This window comes from Hibiscus syriacus, unplaced genomic scaffold (genome assembly GCF_006381635.1).
Source record: "Hibiscus syriacus cultivar Baekdansim isolate YM2019G1 unplaced genomic scaffold, ASM638163v2 tig00111237_pilon, whole genome shotgun sequence".
NCBI lineage: Eukaryota > Viridiplantae > Streptophyta > Magnoliopsida > Malvales > Malvaceae > Hibiscus > Hibiscus syriacus.
In genome coordinates this window covers 197,871-213,180 of record NW_024063029.1, presented here as the reverse complement: position 1 = coordinate 213,180, position 15,310 = coordinate 197,871, and the positions used below count along the sequence as shown (strand labels likewise).

Below are 15,310 nucleotides of genomic sequence, written 5' to 3'. Positions count from 1 at the left end.
ATCCAGCACATACACAATGAGCTAATTCTTTTTAAATAACCAATTCTCTGCAAGATGTTATCTGCGCATAGTGAATCCAGAGAAACAAAAGGATAGACCAACATCGTCTATTACCGGTCAGTAATCTTACACAATCCTAACAATCAAAGTCAGGAAATATATGGAAGCTGATACTGAAGTGCTTTAGATAAATCCAAATTTAAGGGAGGAAGTAGTTCACATATAGGACATAAGAACGCATCATTCAGATTCCTGTATAGACTGACAAACAGGGAGATAATACGTATCAAGTTGCCAATATTTCTGACTCACACCACGCCAAACTTCTTCTCCTAAGCAATCCTTCACAGGCAAGGGGATTAATTGCATCGAGTACCCCAGATTCTCCAGTTCTAGTGAAACTAAATGACAGTAAACAACATGGAAGAATGCGTGACCTCCACAAAGACCATTAAAAAACGAGTAAATTCCTCCAGGCTTCAATAACTTAGGAAGATGCTGATGGAACTCTCTCAGGTCTTCGTAATATTCTCCATAGGTGTCAAAGAAAATACCTATACACATACAATTTAAGGTGTTATTTTAAGTAGGCATCCCTATATACCACAAGGATACGTTTCTATGATAACAAGGTTATTACTCTACACTAGCTGGTAGCACTTCCTTTCTAAAGTTTCTTTTTAGGTAAGAAACTAAGAACTCAAACTATTAGTATTAAATAATCAAACTCACAGACTCTAATCATTCAATGAAACTACACTATCTTGCAACTCCAACCCAATAAGAAGAGAACATACCATAGCATGAGTAGCATACATGATGATACAGAGATGTACACAAAGATTGTGTGGTAAAAGAAAACTCAAATTACCATCATAAAGATTCAAGTTGTGAAAGAACATCTTGCCAACGCCCAAATATTATTTTCACGTTATTCTTCTTGCCCCAACCAGTGCGAATCATTCGTTCATAGACCTCCGGATGCGCCTCAACAATTGTATGCGTAGCTGGACCATACTGTTGAATAGCTGTATCCACAAGACCCATTCCAAACCCAACATTTAGTATGTTACCACCTCCAGAGCAAACAGCTTTAGCATGAGCTTCCATCAATGGTTTCTCCCAAGCCATCATCACAGCCTTGCTATCAGAGTCCATCAACTTATCCTCACTAAAAGTAACTCTATCTTCCAAGTAATCCCCTTCTGAATCACCATTCTTTTTTGCTTTCCTTGCAATGGTTCCCAAAATCAATTCGGCCTGAATTCCTGTTCAATTACAGACACTTATTTGTCAACACATCATATAATTTAGCTGTCTGAATCTCCCTCGTCGTTCCTTTTGAAACAATGGGTAACCTTTTTGCTGTAACTGGTTTCAATTACTAAATTTAATGAATTATTCAGTTTTCTAAATCACTTTGATCTTAAACTTCGTGTAAAGAGCTAAACAAAGTAACGGATTACCAGCGTTGAGAAGGACTTCAAAGGCTTCCTGGTGACCGGCGTCCATGGAAAAGTCACCAGCTGAGTGGTTAGATGGAGAAAGAGCGTTCCAGGGCGCACCAGCCTCAAGGAGAGCTTTGACTACATCGGTATGCCCGAGCTTGGCGGCGTTCATGAGCGGCGTGAGTCCATCCCTGTCGAAGAAGGAGACGTCGGCTCCTGATGCTATCAAAGATTTCGCTTTGGTGACGTCACCGTTTCTTGCAGCGTCGCAGAGTTGCTCTCCTGTTTCCATGTCTGCGCTTACATTAGTTGTTTCCATAGAGATGAAATGTGAAGTAAAACCCTGCTAAGCAGAGTGACAGAGATCAAAATCAAAGTTATGGCATAATTACACAGATCTCTCCCAACTTTCCTGAATTTATGTTCCATACCTGTTTGGACGAAAGGGCAGGCCTAGCCTCGCTCAAAACTACTGGACCAACTTTTAAAGACCCAAAATCTCAGCAAAAGAGAGGTTTTTCTTTTTCAAGATCAATTCATAAATTAAAACTTTTAATTCTATCACTCAACACAAAAAATTATAATCTGAATCATCCTCATCACATTATTTATGGTCTAAACTATTCAATAAATTATTTAATTTTAATAAAATTATAAAAATAATAATTTAGTATAGAAAGTAATTTAATATTTATTGAAATTTTAATAAAATGTAATTTTATACAATAATCAAAATATATGTTTTATATCATTTAGCTATTAACAAACACAAATATTATTTTGTAATCATCTTAACTTAATATAAAAAAATTCTGTGCGGATTATATGACAAAGTTGTCCTCCTCCATTGATGGAGTTAGTGCTATTTTTGTGAACCCTTCTCAAGGAGTCATTAAGTTGTTAAATAAAAACCTCCGTGGTCCTCCTTATTTTAGACAATAATTTTTGTATTGACTTTTAGCCCTTTTTTATTTTTTTAAAAAAAATCTATTTTAATATTATCATGACTCATACAATTAAATTATTTTTTAATATTAATTTTATAATATAATTAATAATAAAAAAAATTTGTTGATTTAAAATTTTCTAAACTCCTGGTTATCTTGTAGATATGATTTTTTGTGCTTTTTTATTTTCTTAATTAAATGTATTAATAATCAGTATCTATGGTTGACCATATTCAAGTTCAGGCGGTAACGAAGATTCGACCACAAGGAAACATGGTCTGAATTCCGGTCAAAATTCAAAAAAAGAACGCTGGTTTTAACCCAGTGTTGACCCACTTCAGTCAAATATGTCGACAAATCGGTATCATAGACATCGTATTTATATTTAACCGCGGCCGCCGACCATAAATTTTAACTTATAAATTATTCAGAATGATTAAACGTTGGATAATTTAAATGTTGAATAATTTAGAGGTTCTGTATGAATTAGTTCTGATAATGACTCTGAATCATTCAGAATGTATTCTGTGCTGAATCATTCAAAACTAGTTTACTAAATCAATCAACACTAAATCATTAAGAGATACGAAACAAACACACTGAATATTAAACACTGAACAGTTCAACATTCAAATTTGAATATTTCCGATAAACAAACAGCCCCTTAATAAATTAAAAAAAAACCACGTGGCTGACTGCTACGATATGTTAAATCAGCATATAAACATTTTCCGTCTCCTTTGATTCTCTCTTTCGTCTGATCTTTTAACTTTCCCCGTCCTTTCGAATTCAAATCTTAAAGATTTCCGTCTCAAAATATAAATCGTCTGCGACTTATATGTTCCGGGATTTTTAAAGGAAATTTAGATTTAACTTTTAATTAGCTTTTTCTTAGAAAAAAATTGTGGGTGCGGATATTGTTGATTTGTTTTCATTGAAATTGTAGTTATTGTTTCAATTCGTTTTTGAGATGGCTTCGAGTTTCGATAGATGGGAAAAGGATCCTTTCTTCGTTGTGGCTGAAGAAGTTCAGGAATCTGCCGACAGGTAAATTGGTTTACTTTTCTTATTAGGGTTCCTCTACCGGCTTCACCATGTTTTCCTCTTATTTTCTTTGGTTATGTAGACGTGTTTGAAATCTAAAGATGGGTTAACTTCGAATAATTTCTTTGAGGTTGAAAGCAGTTTTTTTAAAGAATTTTTAAATATGTTCTTAAATGCTAAACTAAGATTCAGATTTCAATTACTCAGTAATCGCTTGAAAAGATTTTGTTGCGTTTATTTTATTAGCATTAATTGTTTTTGTATTTTTTGAAAATAATTACATCATGTTAATTTAATTTTTCCCGTTCCAAAGGATGGAATCGACATACCGGACATGGCTACACGCGAGAAAACAGGTTTCTAGTCCGTGGAATTTCGAGGAACTTCGTAGGGACCTGCGTACAACCCTTGGCACCACCAAATGGCAGGTCATCTTATGCTTTCTACCTTTCTTATGAGTTGTTCATCTGGTCAAATTTTTTATTGGGGTTGTGATTGGTTTAGCATTTTGATAAATTGAATTGGTTTTGCAGTTAGAGGAGTTTGAGAGGGCTGTCCAATCAAGTTACAATGAGAATTCAAGTGAGGATGCTAGAGATAGGCATCGAGACTTTATTGCGGCAATTGAGGACTCAGTTTCGAAGATTGAAAAATCATTGCAGGAATCAACCTGTTCGGAGGGTAAGACATCAATGCCTTGGGTGCGTTTGGATGACGTTGAACGAGATGATCTTGCTTTATTTTTGTCCGGACCCTCTGCTTCGGGAGAGAAGAAACTTCCTCCTAATTCCAGGGCTAATGAAATCCCACAAAGAATCAATATAGAATCTGTGCCAGATTCATCGAAGAATTCAGGCCACTCTGTTGAGTGCATCTCATCTGAGGCTAAGGGCAAGAAGTCAAGTGGGCATAGGAGGACTGCTAGTGCTGCTGACCTTGGCACTTGGAAGATTGATATTAGTGATGATGTTTTACAACCGAACTCTTCCACATGTCAGCCCTCCATTCCCCCTCGAAAGGTACCAAGCTTCTCCGGTTTCCTAAATTCCATGGAATCTGTAGCCAAGGTGAAGTGTTCGAAGAATGGTTTCAGGAAGTGGAAGGCAGTAGGTCGTGATCAAGAATCTAGTACAGAGTTGTTGAGACCTCCTCAGTTGGCTAGGGTGAATGTCTAACCAACTATTATACTATCTAAGATATAGATGTTGAGATTTTTGTTACCATGGCATAATGCTATCCCATTATTGTTTATACCTTCCTTTTCTGTTTCCTCCTATAGGGCCTCAATGCATGTTATGAAAGAAGTAAGAGTTGCCTAGATTGTGATGATAATTACGATAAGCAACTTTATGGATGGTATGGGGCGATTCAAAGACAGCTCCAAAGGTCTCAGTATCAAATGCGATATGGTCATCCCATTCGTCTCGCAATTTGGATCATCCTCATCTTTGGCTTGATTGGTGAGCTTTCGTAGAAATTGTTTAGCTTTTTTGCTCTACCTTTTTGGTCTTGTTTTTCTTAAAAGAATTAAGCATGCATGTTATTTTAAAAGTTTTGAGTGAAAACTTAGGCAATATTTTCATCATTAGTAAAGGAAATTCCATTCTTTGCTAATCTCTCTGTTAATTAAATCATGTGCTTTATGCTTCTTCGATTGAATGGTTAATTCTCTTTCGGATGGAATGTGGGGACATTAAAATGTGCCAAGAGTAATGACTGAAAGGAAACAAAAAATGAAGAAAATGTGCCCCAAATAGACCAGTAGCAAATTTGGAATGCATATCTAGCCGCTAGGATCATAGATTCCTTATTTCATAGTATTGTAACACATAAGTATGCTAATTTGGGTAAATGATTAGAGTAGATGAACTAATATAAGATGAATTACACACTAGAATCTTAATGCCTTGTTTGGTTACATAAGTATAAATACAAGGAAAATCTTAATTATTATAGGAGTTTTAAAATAGTTTGTCATAACATAGAGAAGAATTAGTACAAATCTGAACTTGAAATTAGAAAGATGAGTAAAAAGTAATACCTCTTCAAAACAAGCAATATATATCCCTTCTCTTTGTTCAAACTAAGTCAAGCGAGTGGTTAAAAATTACCAAGTAAAGTTAGTTTATTGTTAACTCATGTACTATATCATGAGAAAAAAATATCCCTACCAAATGTAGTATAAATGTTTTTGGTCATGAAGAATACATGAAGGGAACTGAGGGGAAAAAACTGAAGGCATAGTGAATGAATTTGCGGCAACATATTTTCTAATTTTATCATTTTTGGGGGTAAATAAGAGATAAACTAGCATATCAAACTATTCTTGACAAGTATTTGCCACTTTGATCATCGTACAATCAGTGTAGAATTTCATCTGGAGGAGCAATCAATACTTGCATGCCTAAGGGTTTGTTGAATGCCATAGTGCTAAACCATCAGCGACCAAATTTCCTTCCCTGTCCCTGTATACACGTGAGAAGGTGAGTATGAGGGTTGTATCAATTTTGGTATATAGGATTGTTTACTCATAAGAGGTAAGAAAACTGTGTTTTAAAGCTACACTAGATCCAGGTTGAACAGAATGGAGTTCTGCAGGATATTAAAAACAATAAGATTGGCTAGTGAATAAAGTTATGCATAAAATATGGTAGTTGCTTTCAATGAAAACAAATTAGTAGTGGATAACTCCTATGGTTTGGACTTTAGATGGCACAACATTGGCCGGGGATTCAGTATGTGAAAGATTCACTCTCTGCTAGTGGAAAACATTCACAGGGTTGTTATCACTTGGGGCGTATGGAAATGTCTTGATAGTGGAGAAAAATCATTGTTTTCTTTATATGCTTTCAGATTGTGGTGCTCATGTTCTATTTTGTATCCATATTCACATAATCACATTTCTCAAATTGAATTCATCATAGTTTGTGAAGCTTAATCTTCTTGTCATCACTGCAGTTTTAATCACATATCATATGATATGAAAAGGATACAGAATCTTCGACTGGCGGTTAATACCCGGTGGCTAAATATTTGAGGGGAAGATGGTTAAGGGGTCTAGCTTGTGCATGCTATGCTGGCACCTGGATGTTACACCCAGTGAAATATTGAATGAAGATAGTTCAGTGAAAAGTAAGAGCATCTTTCCCCTTTTTATTTTCCTTGACAACCTCTTTGTCTCTCTTTCGATTTTGATTTTTTTCGGGTGAAGGGGAAGTCCTGTTGTTACTGGGGAGCAAAGGGATGATTGATTGAGCTGAGGCAGTCGAATCATGTACTATATGTTTTCTTTTTCTTCCTGAAGAGCACTTTGTATTAATACAAAGCATCTAGCATTTTTAACCCCGTTCCCTACCGGTTTCCTTTTTAAGTTGTAACCGATTAGGAACTGTGTAGAGGAAGTGGAAAACTTATCGAATTGGGACCTCAATTATGGAAAATGTGGAAGTTCCTTTGCTTGTCTCATTTCAGTTCAATCTTTAATCTCACCCCTTATAGATCGTCCAGACCATAAGATATTTTCTGTTTTTGGTTCTTTTGAACATTTAGTTGTTCGTAAATTCAGATGGTTGGATCAGAGATAAGAAGAAGAGACTGAGCTCTGAGCAAAATTATAACTTTATTAATATTCTCGAACAAGATTTATTTATAAAGGAAGGGGTGTGGGGAGCATCTTTAATTTGGATTGGTGGTTCATCTTGAAACTCCTGGTGATACCGGATGAATTAGACCATTGATGAGTCTGCAGTGAGGCACCGGTAAGCAAGGTAGGAACCACCAACAAGGAGTGGTAGGAAGAACTCGACAAGGGCTGCATATTTAGGCGTGTGGTCATCCTTGATTACAAAAGCACTCATCTCATTCTTCTTGGGTTCTTCAATTGAAGCAACCTGGACATCTGCATCATTTTTAGTGGTGTAACCCTGGAGGACGCCTACCTGGTACTTGAGGAGCCACTTCTGAGCCGATTTGCTGTGCCCAATATCCTTGAATGCCTGTGTGGCGTCCTTCCCTGCCCACTCTATCAACGCCTCTTCTCCTCCTGGATGTTCTTCCTGGAACTTTGTCACGTTGAGTACCTACAGGAATTAGTCAAGTTCAAGTTCAGTTATTCGCTCCATGGAACAAACAATATATATATTGAGATCGAGAGAGATGGGGGGGTGGGGGTTGTTACTCTGCCATCGATGACAATCCAGCAGTCTTTCTTTGATTTGTGTTGAGCAACCTGTGAGAGGGTGAAAACTTTATATTCAGCCATTTTCTCTGGGTCTTATGAGAAAGAATGAAAACGGTCGCTAATGGTTATGCGTATTTGTCCGGAAGATCCCGATTTATTAGATGGATGTGGTGAAAGGCAGGGAGAGTAGGTCTCGGCTAGCCACCTACCGGGTTTGGTGGAGGAAGGTATGCACGTGCAGAGCTGTAAAGATTTGTGACTTCTAGCTGGTGGTTGGTTATTGGCCAATACTGTTAATTGATTACATCGACTGGAGGTAGAGAATCCGCGGTGTTGAGAGTCGAACTTTATCAACTCTTAACACTCCAGTTCGATTGACTTAATTATTTTACAGTCATCGGATTTCAATTGCATCGCATTAATAAAATGTTTTTACAATGAAGATCAACAACTAAATACAATCAAAACCAACCGTTGTTCAAGCATTCTATTATTTCCCCTGGTGTACCAAACTGGAATCGTATTATTTCCCCTGCCCTGGTGCAACTTCTTTGGCCTTACCATCCGGACCTTGATCCTCTTTGCCAAAATTCTAAGCCTTGGAAAGTGGAAGTAGATGCCTGAACCACAAGTTGTCAGCTTACCATTCCTTGCTAATTAAATTTGCAAGGTCCTTGAAGATTGGTTTCATCTTATGTAGCCAATATGAATATTACCCTTTCATTATTCGTTAGGAAGCAAACATCACCAGAAAGAATGTACCCTGAATGAAATACCAGAAGAACCGAATGCAAAACATCTAGATGAATTGCATGAGAAACTGAATTTGCTCTACCACAAGTAATCACAAAGTTAACCAAGAATTGCTAGGCGTTAGCATGCAGTTATCTAGATGTCGATAGTTGAAACACAGCTTAGCATCTAACAATGTAAGCTTAGAAGAATATACGAATAAAACTGCAAGAGTAGTTTAAAACTTTAAGCTTAATCAAGTAAATAACGAGGGCCGACTATAAAACGTCTGAACAATTATAGAAACTAATCAGTATTACAGCCATACTTCAAGCAATAACTATTTACCATGATATTGAATTACTACTCAACGTTATATGAAATCCATAAATTTTTGTTGTAATTAAAATTGGAATTAATAAATTTACTGAATGACGATTTTTATTGTTAATTGTTTCTGTACTATCGTAGTTGATAATCTTATTAACATGACAATTAATTTATGAATGATGATTTGATAAAATAACTTGATGAATTCATTTAATTTTTTTTTAGGTTTATTTAATTCATTAAAAAAATATTTAAAAAGTAGATATATAGTAGATATATATATATATATATATATATATTTAAATTAATTAAAAAAACAATGAATATTTTTAATACGACCAAACTAAAAAGGGAAAATTATACTTAGGGTCTCTAAAGTTTGGATGAGATTATATTTTAACCATAAAATTTTAAAAATTATTTTTTGATCATTCAAGTTATCGATGAATAATAAAATAGTAACTCAGACATCAACTCTGTTCAGATCAATGGTGTGGACACGTTAACAACATTAATTAATATTTGATTTGATCCTTAAACTATTATTAAAATATTAATTTGGTCTCGAATTCGAATTCTCCTTTAAACTTCTTCTAAATGAGAATCAATATTTTCTAGTTGCACCAACAACACCACAACCGGTATCCATTTCAGAACTTTCTTTCAGCTCCTACAACTATAGTTTAAAATTACATATTTTCGTATTTATTTTTACTCATGGATAGACCCAGGGGACGGGTAGGGGCAGTTGTCCCCTTTAAATGTTCAAATTCTTTTATATTTTTAGATTTTTTATGTATATTTTCAATTGATAATCTATTTGATCTCCTCCTAAAATTTTATAGATTCGTCCCCTAGCATAAAATCATATATACATCCCTACTTTTGTGAGATTTCTATTTTCCAACTTTTTATTATTTCTTTAAATAAATCTAAACTTTAGTGGTCAAAACAAAAACTCATTCAAACTTGAGTGATCATAGATCTACTTTACCCAACTAAAATGATTTTATATAAATCAAAATAAGTAGCAAAAAATATTTTGAAAGAGTAGATCTAAAGCCATTATTGCATGCAATAAGGTTGGCACTTGATGTTGCTCAACAGTATAGTTTTTTCTACGGCAGAAGCAGTATAGCTAAAGCCATAAACCAAAACGAGTCACGCTAATCAAACTTCAAACAATTTCACTACTTTTTACCTATCAGTGTTAGCTCCTGCCCATATAAGCTGTTCCTCTGGAGGCTCCTCTTCCATTACCAACTCTCGTACGAAAACACTACTTTCTTTTGATGTCTGGGCCATAACCAAAACGAGTCACGCTAATCAAACTTCAAACAATTTCACTACTTTTTACCTATCAGTGTTAGCTCCTGCCCATATAAGCTGTTCCTCTGGAGGCTCCTCTTCCATTACCAACTCTCGTACGAAAACACTACTTTCTTTTGATGTCTGGGGCCTATTTGTTACTGTAAACAAAACCCTGTTTGAAACGGAAATGAAGCTCGTCTTGGTGACATTCCTTCTTGTTTCTCTTGTTCTCGGCTCCTTTTTCTTTGAGGAGTCAATGGCAGGTATATGAAAATAAAGCTAATGGGAAAAAAAAGAAACAAAAGATAGACTGCCCATTGACATATTTTATTGGTAATGGATAGTGATAGATGTATGGCAGGTTACTGTGGCTACAAGTGCAAGGCAAGGTGCTCTAAGGCAGATTTTAAAGATAGGTACATGAAATCCTGTTCAATTTGCTGTCAGAAATGCAGTTGTGTTCCATCTGCGGTTACTGAAAACAAGCATGAATGCTACTGCTACAGGGACATGAAGAACTACAAGGGCTTGTCTAAGCGTCTGTGGGACTCAACGTCTTAAACAGTTGTGGACGATGACCCGTTATATATTCTCGATTAAACTAATATAATCAGGCTTTTAAATGCAACCAAGATAAAAAAAAATGGGTATCATTTATCTACTAGGGAAAATGAAAATGCAATCAAAGCAGGAGGTCTTAAATCACACAACCAAGATTAAAACTAAAAACTTTTTTCTAAGCTTCAATTAACATGGTAAATATTAATCATAGAATAGAAAGTGGGAACTTGACTAGTGATCAAACTAAAAAGAACATGAAACTCAGTTGTTATAAGGGCTGTTGACATTCAAAAACTATAGTGAATATGTAAGAAGAATTACATCTAACAAATATGATCATGTTATAGAGGAATACCTGAGGAAAGGGTCTGAATGGGAGAAAACCATATGAGGAGGAGTGATTTATCCGAGAACCAATTGCACCCCCGCCGACATGCAACCCTCCATAACACGAAGAAAACGAATCACCAACAACACCCTTATCTACTAGTTGATCCACGACACTGAGCCGTCCCCATCAGCTCGATGACTGTAAAGGTCACCTGTTTCCACTTTTTCACAACCAAAGACAGCACGCTGAGGCGCAAGTCCACTTTCATTCCCAAAAGAAACAAGAACCTTCCCACTGCTGGAACTCATTTCAGCATACCCTCCACGACGGACCATTGCAGACGGACAAAAGAACCGCTAACGAGCTGAACACTATTCTTTAAAAAAATGAAAAGAAAAAATAACCATGTTTTTTTTATTATTATTTAGCCGGCATAGTGGATTAGTGGCCAGCCAATCATGGGAAGCCATGTTGAAGGAGTTTTTAATCAAAGTAAACGTGAATATAACGAATGACCGTTATCATGGGAGGAGATATATATACTTATCACTATTGTGTTACGAGGTCTCTCTTAAAATGATATTTTCACTCTTCTAATCATGGTTTTTACTTTTTAGGTTCGCATTGATTCAAAGATGATATAACATTCATATAAAATCGTGATTTCTAAATTATAAAATTTCATAAGAATAATTTTCTGTTTTAGGAGAGTGAACTCCCATTCTAAAACGCGAACGTGACAATTGACATGCTAAGGAACAAGCGTGATAATTGATCATGTTAAGAATTTAACATGAAAAAAAAAGTTGTTATATAAATTTAAATTTTTTACCTATTCAAATGTGATTAGGGAGGAATATCAATCTGATCATATTGGATTGAGTTTTAATCCATCCAAATTTCACTTGATTATTATATTTTTTATCTGTCATCCAGCTTAAGTTTAAAGAGATTCTACTCAATCCAATTTTAAGATAAAAATTTATATATATTTTGATTCGACACTCACATATATATATTATTAAATAAAATAAGAATCTAATTTAAAAATATATAGAGATTGATACAATTATCATAAATATTTAAGGGATTATTATATTATTATCTTAAAACATATTAAATATCTTTTTTATCAATTTAATCTGGACCCGACCTCTTACTTGAAAAAAAGTTGATCTTATCCCAACCCTGAATTAAAAAATCCAGTTTCGAGGTTATTAACTTGAAACACAGTTTTATATTAAACACTTACTATTATAAAATTAGAAATTTGATTATGAAGTACAATACTGTCAAAAAATATATATATAAATAAATAAAAATATTTAAATTTATGTAATAAAGATAAAGTTCGAAAATACTCAAAATATGGTGTATTCCTTTTTCATATTCATAGAAGAATGAGATCCAAATAAGTAATGCCCATGGCCATGGCTATAAAGATCACATCTGATTGTAGCATTCCTCAAGAGTTAATTTGACAACTAACAAAGACTACTAAAACTACACAATAATCCTACACAACGACGGATCACATCAGTTATAAGCTCGGTACACTCAATTCTAATTCTACTCTTTTAAATGAGATATTCGTAGTGAAAATCTCTTATTTGGACAATCTCTTAATGTCTATACTTGTGTAATTCTATATGGTTACATGCTTAGCATCTCTCTCTTGCTGAGCCTGCTAAGCCAGACAAGTACCCATTTTCCATAAACATGGCTGCGCATCATTGGATAGTTTTCCCACACCAGATTCAGCAAAGCATTGTAAACCAAGCCCTGCTCCAACAAGTATGACTGCACCAGTTCCACAAAACAGAGTTGCTTTGAATAACAAATGAGATAGAATCATAGAACGTTAAATGAATGCATTTACACTCATAATCACACTGCCCAAACCTTGCGATGGATTAATGAAGTAGCTTAGAAACTTGTTTATAATTGAACTACGTGTAAATAGATTTGCAGGTGCATGAAATGACGATGAAAATGGAAGCACAAGAGTTTAAGAACTATCTGACCTCAGACACTGCCAAGGCTGATTGGATAACATAGTTCCCAAATGGATCGACGAGGAGCCTAGAAACGATTGGACTTCTAAGCAACTCTATTATGATTCTCATAGACTCCTCTTCTCCCCATTCCACCAAGCATTTCTCGACAACATGGCTTCCATACCTATTGCAGGAAAGAGACGCAAAATTCCCTTCAAGCTGACAAAGAAGACTTTCCGTTATGTGTTGCTCTTTAAGTCCCAGCACATGTTGCACCACGTAGTTACTGGAGAAAATGAACAAAACACAAGAACACATAACAAAGTTCAAACAAATTGAACATTAAGTTTCCACATCAAAGCAAGTGAAGCAACAGAATAGGTTTAAGAGAACCACGCACCCATACTGATCTTCGGCTAGATTTAAAGCATTTGCTATGATCTCCTGGACGAGATGCTCTCTTGCCTCTCCCTTAGAGTGGTCAACACAATGCTGCAGTGCACAACATCCACTTTTGTCTATCGCAATTTGATAACAGTTATCTGCCACCTCGTTCAGAAGATACTGCCGATGAAAACCGATGGTCACAAAAATGGTGTTGGACGTCAACAAATGTGCAAAACAGATCTTGGTCAAGAGAGGTAGAAGGAACAGATAAAGCAGCAGTTAATTCATCTATTTCACTGTTATAACGTTTTAGATAAGAAGAACCGTGTAACCTATGCAATTTAATTCAAATGACTAAACATATTTATCAAAATTACCAAGAAGAACAAAATGAAGCTTTAACTCGAATTGTAACAAGTCCAACTACTCTTCAACTTTGGATGTTACCTTATTATATTCATCAGGGAAATTTGTCAAGCAACACTGAAGCACACGACGACCATTCATGTCCTTTGTCAATGCAACAGCTCTAGGGATTAAAGCCGTTATTACTCTCGAGATTTGTTGTTGAGTAGTAAGCTTCTCCAACAATTTCCGAATAGCACAAACCCTGCCACCAAATGGAGAAAATATATTAGAAACAAGACAACATATGAAGAAAAACAAAAAGCTAAAACCTAATTAACCAAACATACCCATGAAGATTTTGACACATATTCACAAATCGAAACCCATCCTTAACAACCATCAAAAGAATGTGATTCTTCTGTTCCTCGCTACAAACATCCAGAACATTTTGAACGACAATGTTGGCAAAGGGGTCCAACATCAACTCACAGACATGACCGATTACCTCCATGAAAATCATATCAATTTCCTCTTTTGAAGCTTCATGAATGGCCTGTTGTAAAAACCTACAACCATACTGATCTTTTGCTAATGCCACAAGCCTACCTCTCAAATCCCCTAGACTCGAACAATTCAAAGGTTCTTGTAACCAACGAGGCATCCTAAAACTATTATTAGTCAGATTATTATGAAAAGTGTTATGACTATTAAATCTAGATCTCGTTATATTCCTGTTGTTTGAAGGAGTCATTGAGCAACCAGCACCAGGAGCAGCAGCAGCAGAAAAGAGGCCATTTTGATTCGACGAGGGTAATATTGAGTATTCATGTGAAGGTTTGTGTCCACTAGAATCAAACAGATGTGACTGATACGAACTATACATGAAAGTCTCCCATCTTTCAGTATTTGGCCCCACCTTCATCAATCCATCAAACCCCACCTCCGTACCCTCACCAATAACACCAGTTCTCTCGTGCCCTGTTCTTGCAAATCCGCCGCCAAACCGGTAACCGGATCCGACAGAGGATTCACCACCAGAATTACCCGGATAGCCTATTGCTTCCTTTTGCTGAATTGACACATTAAGACGAGAAAAAACGGATTCTAGGGTTTGATCCAAAGGGTTCTTCTGTACCGTTCTTCCTCCAAAGTGAGGTCCTGAATAATTTTCCAGTGACGGCGGAATCGGAGACGAAAACGGCGTTTCAGACTCCATTGAGGGGAAAAAGAACAAGGGGAAGACAGAGAGAGTTTTTGATGGGTTTTTTCAAAGCACGAGAATTAGAATAAGAAATGGGAAGATAAAGTAAGGGAAATTCAAATTCAAGAGAGAGTTATCCTAAAAACAAATCTTTCGGTTTAAAAAGAAAAAGAAAAAAATAGGGGGAGGTGGATTGAGAGAGTGAAAACATACGGCTATGGAATAACACTGTACTATGTAAGGCATTTAGGAGGTCTCTCTTTGCATGCAATTTATGGAAACATATTCACGCTGGAAGCAAAGTCTGAAAAGCCAAAAGCGTTACTTTTAGTACCAACAAAGAAACACACCTGTGTTTCCTCGGTTGTATGTCTGGCTGGTCCACCATCGCTGACCAATTTCCACTAATGTCCTTTTGTCCTTACATTTCTTTTCTTTTTAAATTTTGTTTATTTTAAGGATGTTGCTGAATTATGTTAATGTTTAGAGTAAA

The 15,310-nt window shown here is 35.8% G+C and overlaps 4 protein-coding genes and 1 pseudogene across 5 annotated transcripts; 2 read left to right on the top strand and 3 right to left on the bottom strand.

The window, feature by feature from the left end:
- Window positions 1–31: 31 nt before the first annotated feature.
- Window positions 32–1,829, bottom strand: LOC120156763 (annotated as a pseudogene).
- A 1,312-nt stretch (window positions 1,830–3,141) lies between these two features.
- Window positions 3,142–6,904, top strand: LOC120156797. Of its 2 annotated transcripts, none has more exons than XM_039168059.1 (5): window positions 3,142–3,442; window positions 3,753–3,867; window positions 3,973–4,602; window positions 4,719–4,899; window positions 6,398–6,904. In XM_039168059.1, exons 1-5 carry the CDS (start codon window positions 3,366–3,368, stop codon window positions 6,421–6,423), a joined length of 1,029 nt encoding a protein of 342 aa, XP_039023990.1. In that variant the 5' UTR covers window positions 3,142–3,365; the 3' UTR covers window positions 6,424–6,904. The 2 variants fall into 2 exon arrangements, with proteins under 2 accessions (XP_039023990.1, XP_039023991.1); XM_039168060.1 differs by having other exon boundaries at window positions 3,419–3,442; window positions 3,753–3,863.
- Window positions 6,905–7,018: 114 nt separating this feature from the next.
- On the bottom strand, window positions 7,019–7,786 carry LOC120156798 (cytochrome b5-like). The gene is made up of 2 exons (XM_039168061.1): window positions 7,617–7,786; window positions 7,019–7,518 (listed from the first exon to the last, which is right to left on the bottom strand). The coding sequence occupies exons 1-2, from the start codon at window positions 7,698–7,700 to the stop codon at window positions 7,165–7,167; spliced, it is 438 nt and encodes a 145-aa protein (XP_039023992.1). The 5' UTR covers window positions 7,701–7,786; the 3' UTR covers window positions 7,019–7,164.
- A 2,370-nt stretch (window positions 7,787–10,156) lies between these two features.
- LOC120156780 (snakin-1-like) lies at window positions 10,157–10,553 on the top strand. The gene is made up of 2 exons (XM_039168036.1): window positions 10,157–10,255; window positions 10,354–10,553. Exons 1-2 carry the CDS (start codon window positions 10,180–10,182, stop codon window positions 10,551–10,553), a joined length of 276 nt encoding a protein of 91 aa, XP_039023967.1. The 5' UTR covers window positions 10,157–10,179.
- A 1,762-nt stretch (window positions 10,554–12,315) lies between these two features.
- On the bottom strand, window positions 12,316–14,832 carry LOC120156778 (pumilio homolog 15-like). Its single transcript, XM_039168035.1, has 5 exons — window positions 13,964–14,832; window positions 13,716–13,878; window positions 13,282–13,445; window positions 12,909–13,167; window positions 12,316–12,684 (listed from the first exon to the last, which is right to left on the bottom strand). Exons 1-5 carry the CDS (start codon window positions 14,830–14,832, stop codon window positions 12,538–12,540), a joined length of 1,602 nt encoding a protein of 533 aa, XP_039023966.1. The 3' UTR covers window positions 12,316–12,537.
- Between the last annotated feature and the right edge of the window lie 478 nt (window positions 14,833–15,310).

Excerpts from the sequence above, each read along its gene's own strand:
- LOC120156778 (XM_039168035.1), bottom strand. The coding sequence starts at position 14,832 with ATGGAGTCTGAAACGCCGTTTTCGTCTCCGATTCCGCCGTCACTGGAA. Across the intron at positions 13,879-13,963 it reads ATGTGTCAAAATCTTCATGG|GGTTTGTGCTATTCGGAAAT; the intron begins GTATGTTTGGTT and ends ATTTGGTGGCAG. Across the intron at positions 13,168-13,281 it reads CTAGCCGAAGATCAGTATGG|TAACTACGTGGTGCAACATG; the intron begins GTGCGTGGTTCT and ends CATTTTCTCCAG.
- LOC120156780 (XM_039168036.1), top strand. The coding sequence starts at position 10,180 with ATGAAGCTCGTCTTGGTGACATTCCTTCTTGTTTCTCTTGTTCTCGGC. Across the intron at positions 10,256-10,353 it reads CTTTGAGGAGTCAATGGCAG|GTTACTGTGGCTACAAGTGC; the intron begins GTATATGAAAAT and ends GATGTATGGCAG.
- LOC120156798 (XM_039168061.1), bottom strand. The coding sequence starts at position 7,700 with ATGGCTGAATATAAAGTTTTCACCCTCTCACAGGTTGCTCAACACAAA. Across the intron at positions 7,519-7,616 it reads GGATTGTCATCGATGGCAGA|GTACTCAACGTGACAAAGTT; the intron begins GTAACAACCCCC and ends TAATTCCTGTAG.
- LOC120156797 (XM_039168059.1), top strand. The coding sequence starts at position 3,366 with ATGGCTTCGAGTTTCGATAGATGGGAAAAGGATCCTTTCTTCGTTGTG. Across the intron at positions 3,868-3,972 it reads TTGGCACCACCAAATGGCAG|TTAGAGGAGTTTGAGAGGGC; the intron begins GTCATCTTATGC and ends TTGGTTTTGCAG. Across the intron at positions 4,603-4,718 it reads GACCTCCTCAGTTGGCTAGG|GGCCTCAATGCATGTTATGA; the intron begins GTGAATGTCTAA and ends TTCCTCCTATAG.